The sequence below is a fragment of the Micromesistius poutassou genome (assembly GCF_964030765.1).
Source record: "Micromesistius poutassou genome assembly, chromosome: 7".
Classification (NCBI taxonomy): Eukaryota; Metazoa; Chordata; class Actinopteri; order Gadiformes; family Gadidae; genus Micromesistius; species Micromesistius poutassou.
In genome coordinates this window covers 15587503-15593502 of record NC_140277.1, presented here as the reverse complement: position 1 = coordinate 15593502, position 6000 = coordinate 15587503, and the positions used below count along the sequence as shown (strand labels likewise).

The 6000-nt window shown below is 47.4% G+C and overlaps 1 protein-coding gene across 1 annotated transcript in view; it reads right to left on the bottom strand.

The window, feature by feature from the left end:
• Positions 1-411: 411 nt before the first annotated feature.
• bicc1a (BicC family RNA binding protein 1a) overlaps positions 412-6000 on the bottom strand; it is a 58361-nt gene continuing 52772 nt past the window's right edge. The window contains exons 16-19 of the mRNA XM_084470223.1: positions 5599-5758; positions 3708-3871; positions 2308-2407; positions 412-588 (exon numbers count right to left, since the gene is read on the bottom strand). Of these exons, the coding sequence (XP_084326349.1) occupies positions 458-588; positions 2308-2407; positions 3708-3871; positions 5599-5758 (555 nt within the window). The 3' untranslated portion in view covers positions 412-457. The remainder of the gene's footprint in view (positions 589-2307; positions 2408-3707; positions 3872-5598; positions 5759-6000) is intronic.

Genomic DNA, 6000 nt, shown 5'->3' with positions numbered 1-6000 from the left:
CCCTACCTTCATAAGTATAACAATATCAATATCCGTCACGTGTAAATGTGCTCCACAGTACTGACCCCAACGAGGAGTGAACACTGAACTTCATGTGTCTGAGAAACCCCTTTAATCCCCACCCCCCCCTACCCCCCCCCCTCTCCCTTTCTCATTGGCACTTTGTGTAAGACAATGGCTTTCTTGTTTCTTTTTCTTCTTTTTTTTTTTATACATATGGCAATAAGTCAACCAAACGAGTCTTCAGTTCAGCTCAAAGCAGGAGGAGGAGTAAACAACAACAAACAACAAACAACAAACAACAACGGTCCGCAGCCAGGGAAGGCCTGAGGCCCCCGGCTTATGGAGGGAGAAAGCGGCGTCGCTAGGCTAGGCTAGGCTAGGCTAGGCTAGGCTAGGCTAGGCTCTCGCTGTCGCCGCTGCCGCCGCCGCCGCCGGCCTGGCGGTCGTTTCGTCTTCACCACCGCCCGCTGACGCTCGCCATTTCACTGGCGTGGAACTGGCGAGACAGCCGTCCGCTGGCCCCGCCCTCCAGGAAGGAGGACCTGATGGGCGGCTCGAACAGCTTCCTTCGGTTCTTGTTGAGCTCTGTGCAACAAACACAAAAAGGACGACGCAAAAAACAAATGATTGAAGTGAGTTCAGGTCACCCCTGTTCCCCCCCCCCCCCCTCCTGTTACCCCGTAACTATAGCGCCTGGATTCTGCGTACAAGCGAAACATGGGATTCTCCGTTGTCTAAATAAAATGGAAGCTGTTGTTTGAATGTTATTGGAGGGTGTAATGCAAAGAGAGAAAAAAAGAAAAAAAAAGTAGAATCAGAACTTTAATCGGGAACGACGGAAAAATGCATAGCGACGGCGCGGCTAACGTCAGGCCCCCCCCACCAGTCGCTCACAACCAGCTGGCCTGCTTCCACCGCAGCTGCTCTGAGAAATACATTTTCAATCTAATGTAAACACAGCTTTCTGGGCTGTGTGAATAATTCATATAGAGGATAGAGATGTTGTGCTCCTGCCAGGAGGGGAAAAAGCTCCGGTCTGATTGTTGGAGACAAGTTGCTCTCCCCGACAGTTTTCACGGGGCGGGCGGGCAGGCCAGTGAGTCACAGCCCGGCCGTTGCCTGCGTCCACTGCAATCCACTTTGTAACAACAAGAGATGGGGACGGAGGTGGTGGTGGTGGGAAACGCTCCCGATCTCAATCCCCGCTCAAAAGGCTATCACCTGAGATTTAAGTGGACCCCTTCCTGGCGTTCCGAGTCAAAGGGAATCAACGCGGGCCTTGCGGGAGTGTCTAAAAGAATGTGCTCAAAACATGTTGCATATTTTTATTTATTTATATAATCTAAGAATATTCATGAGACGACGTTAGACGCCAGGTGACGCTTGCGTCGGGGAGTACGGGGGCGCCCCTGCCGTTCGTCTCACGAAACATTCTCAGAAGCTACTTTTTTTTTTTTTCGCGGTAAACCGAACCGACACATCTGCAGAAAACGTAGGAGGCCGTCGTTCTGTTCTCATCGCTCGGCCCAGCGGAGCGCTCGGACCGCAAGACTCTCTCAGGCAGCTGGAGAACGCCAAGTGCATGAGCTCACCGCGCAAGAATCCCTCTCCTCTCCTCTCCTCTCTCTCCATCCGCTCGAGAGGGTGAGAAACAACCGCTGCGCGTTCCCTCGGATGTCTCCAGGACGATATGTGTTATCGCGCTGCGATTGTTCTCCTCCTCCTCCTTCTCCTCCTCCTCCTTCTCCTCCTCGAGGTCAAAAGGACAAAATACCTTTGCCTTGTCTTTCCTAGCGGTGGGCCGCGATCACAGTGTGCGTTGTTTGAGAGAGGGTTCAAGACAGTGGGTGTTTGGGTTGGTTTCACAGACGGGTTTCACTTGAACTTTTGGTTAGGGTTGACTGCAACAAAAAAGAAAAAAGAAAAAGAAAAAAGGCAGCCAATAATAATAATAATAAAAAAAAGAAAGAAAGAAAGAAAAAAATCCTGTTGGCCAATTTTGTCTGGCGAGGCAGGAGTTGTTCTGCTCCAGCCCACATAAACCTTTATCAGAGCAGAACCGTGACGACAGCCAACACCGCTACACTTCCAGACCATGGTGTGTTTGTGTGTGCACGCTTTTGTGTGTGGGAGAGACAGGAGAAAACAGCCAGAGGGTGTACGACAGCGAGAGAGTTGAGGCAGGGAACAGGTCCTTTAATAACTTATAGCACACGACACGCCTTGAATCATTAATGGCGATCCCAAAAGGAAAACGACTGTGATCGGGAATAACGAACGCGGTAATAAACGCTCTTCCGGTACCTGAGATGGCGAGGAGCATTTTCCTGCGGGCGCCAAACGTGGTGATGCCCAGTTCCTTCAGGTCCTGGTCAGTAAGAGTCAGGAACGTCTGGAGGTCAATCTGCCCGGGGTCACAGAACACACAGTTTACCCCCCAAGGTTACCGTTCCAACATCACCTACAGTATCAACGAGACTCCCAGTGTTCCCAGTGTCAAGGGAATGGTTGTGACAACGGGATTACGAAGGGGCAGATTCCTTGTGTGGAGAAAGTATGCAGCAGCTCCAGATCGAAATTAGGGTCATACTTTGAGACTAAAGAGTTACAGCTGGAGTTGTTTTTTTGTTTTTTGTGACGAGAAGTCCACACGCACGCAGAACAAAACTCAGTTGAACGTTGCCGTTCCTGAAGCGCAGCCAAACGTTTAAGCTGGTGTGAATGGGCAAGAACAATCGCAACGTGGAGCGTTGTGTCACGAGACCAATGAGGTGGAAAACCCTCCTCTTTACAGGAATCATGGGCCCCGGCCTTACGATGCCAATTGAATATTTCATATGACTATAGAGGAACAAGTGCGCCCCAGAATGGATGGTTGAATGAATGTTTAATTGTTCTCAAAGCTGGATGCTCTGGGATTTGCATTGTGATTCTTTTTCCGTTGACTTCTGCGTGTCCTTAAGATACGTCACACCCAAGTTCGTTTTTTGGTGTTTTATTCTGTATGCTGTCACCCCAGGGGGGGGGCTCCTCCGTGCATTGCACAATCACGTCCAGCTGCAAGTCTAAAGAACACGACTTCTATACATGCTTTCCATCTTTTCTACAGCCCAATATCAAACCGGGAACGCAAAACCTGCACTTTGGCCTTTAAAAATGCTTAGCAAATAGGAAATAATGACCATCAATCGCATCTTTCATTGATCTTCATGTGTACAGAACCTCTCTAGACCTTTCTGTTTCAAGAACACTTCTCCTCTTCCACCACTAGTTAGACTCTCTATATCTATATACAGAATCTTTATTTATTATTGTTATTATTATTATTTATTTTTGATTATTTGTTTTGTTGTAGTTCACGCGTTCTGCTGTGTCACCCTGACTCTGTAACGCGACCTTGAGTGTGAGAAAGGCGCTAAATAAAATAAACGTATTATTATTATCATCAACTAGTTTCCTCCGATCTTCTACATAATTCCACCGGTAAACTATACACACACACAAACATATTTAATTTTCTATTGTGTCAGTTTCACTCTTTCCATTCGTTGCTAAGTAGCACAACGCCAGGCGATATCACACGTTTCTGTGCGTGTGTGCGTGCGTGCGTGCGTGCGTGCATGCGTGCGTGCGTGCGTGAGCATGTGCGTGTGTGCGTGAGCATGTGCGTGTATGTGTGTGTGCGTGGCTGCTGTGTACTGCACCTCCTGCTGCTGGAACACGTCGGTGTACTTCCCCAGGCCCAGCTTGCTGAAGAGCTCGGGCAGGTCAGAGCCCTTCAGGGATGCCCCCAGGCTGCAGCCGTTGCTCCCAGTCACCGACGACATGCAGTCCATGTAGTTGCTGCTGCTCAGGTAATGCTCGACGGCTGGGGGGGACGAACACAAGAGCATCGGCCGTCAAACGCTTGGGAGCTTCCGGGGGATTCCAAAGCCTCTAATGCCTGCAGTCTATCCGCGGGGAAGGCGCACTTGAGCAAAGTTGCGCAAGAGAGTCGCTTTGTGTAAGTTGCTTTGGATAAAAGTCGATGGAAACAAAAGAGAAAAAGTTGAAATAGATACATTCAAATCATTTAAGATGAACACGTAGAAACGTTTCAGACTCGATTCCGGAAAGTGGCTTGAGCAGTTGTGTCTTTGTGTTTGCTGAACTGTGAATGGTCCGGATTGGGTTTCTCCACGTAGGATATTGGACATGACTTCTCAAGATGGAGTGGAGTACAAACAGAGATTAAACTGCAATAGGGGGAACATAAAGACACCATAAAGTACATTTAAAAAATTGTTTTGGAGGTAAACTATCTTGAGGGAGTAGTCATAACATTAGTCACATGGTTCAGTTCTTAATAACAAATAAGTCAATTATTATTTCAAGCAAGATTGAAAATGTCTCTTTATTATGTTAGGGTTATTTAACTGGAAGTATGTTTTCCGTGGAAAACACCCCTCAAATAAAGCAGTTTGTTGAAATGGTTACCAGATGCAGAGTCCGACGCATAACCCAAAACAGTGCGAGTGTAAAGTACAACGCTACAACAAAAACAGCTTAGTTGAAAGGACTTGCTGGCATTTTCAAAGCCGTTTAACGGACTAGCCAAGCCAATGTCAATGCAATTTTACAAACATGTGTTTAGTCTGTGTAATTACCCAATGGTATTTCTGAGTTTTGGCCACCCTGGCTCCCATCAAACTCACGCCATTCTACCCTGGTTCTGCTCACTTGTTTATGATCACCGCAACGAGCTCAGACCAGTTCTGCGCCTCACAGCGTAACGTTTCTCATCAGCAGCCTCTGGTGGCGCTCTGAGTTGCAGTCTGACATGTTCATGCTTCTGAATGAGCTTGGTTAGTTATGTTAGTTCTGTACTGTAGTTAGTTAGTTAGTTCTAGTTAGTTCTGCACTACAGAAACCCAAAAGCCACTGAGCACAGCAAGCAAGTCCTCCAGTCAAGAAATACTGTGATGTTTTTTTTTTACATACAATACAAAACGTCGTAAAAGACTACAGTTTTTGCCTCATGGACTAACGACACAAGACGTCCCATCCTTTGCGACGAAGCTAGCGAACGGATTTTCAAAAGGTGGCAAAACTGGACAAGAACAAAAACGATTCATAACTAATTTTACTACCAATAACTAATAATTCCTAGTAGTTCAGATCTGTTTCTACTGCGGTAGAAAGATAAGATAAGATAGTCCTTTATTAATCCCCCTTAGGAGAAATTCGCAAGTGACCAGCAGTACAGTGGGAAAAGAGAGTGCGAAAACAAGAGTATATATACAAATACAATTTACCAATCTGAAATAAAACATAATAAAAAACTATTAGAATAAAGATAAAACATACTATATACATGCAACTGTCCGCTTGTAGGTGACATGTGCATTAAAAAATAAATATGACTATAAGTAAGTATAAACGTGCCAATGTGCAGAATGTTCCTGAGGTAATGAAATTGAAATAAATAACGAGGTTTAAACAACAATCAGTCCTGAGGTGTGGGGGGGGTTCAGTCCTTTAATCAAGTCGAGAAAAAAGGAGGAGGAGGAGGTTGGGGCTTGAAGGGGACATGCTGCAGCTGGGTGCTCAACTCACCAGATTTGTTCTGCTTTCTCTTGGGGCTCCCCACAGGCGGGGGGAACTCGGGGTGCTCCGGGAGCCCGTTGAGGCCGTTGCGGTCCCTCCAGTTCTCCGAGTCGCTGCCGTTCCCGATGCCCTCGCGGCTGTTGGAGCGCGACAGGGACAGCGGCGAGCCCTGTGGGGTCAGAGGGCACACGACGATGATGATGATGATGCCGCGAGTGTGGATGCAACACACACACACACACACACACAGAGGCAGACACACACACACACACAGAAAGGCAGACACACACACACACACACACACACACACAGAAAGGCAGACACACACACACACACACAGACACAGACACAGAGGCAGACACACACACACACACACACACACACACACACACACACACACACACACACACA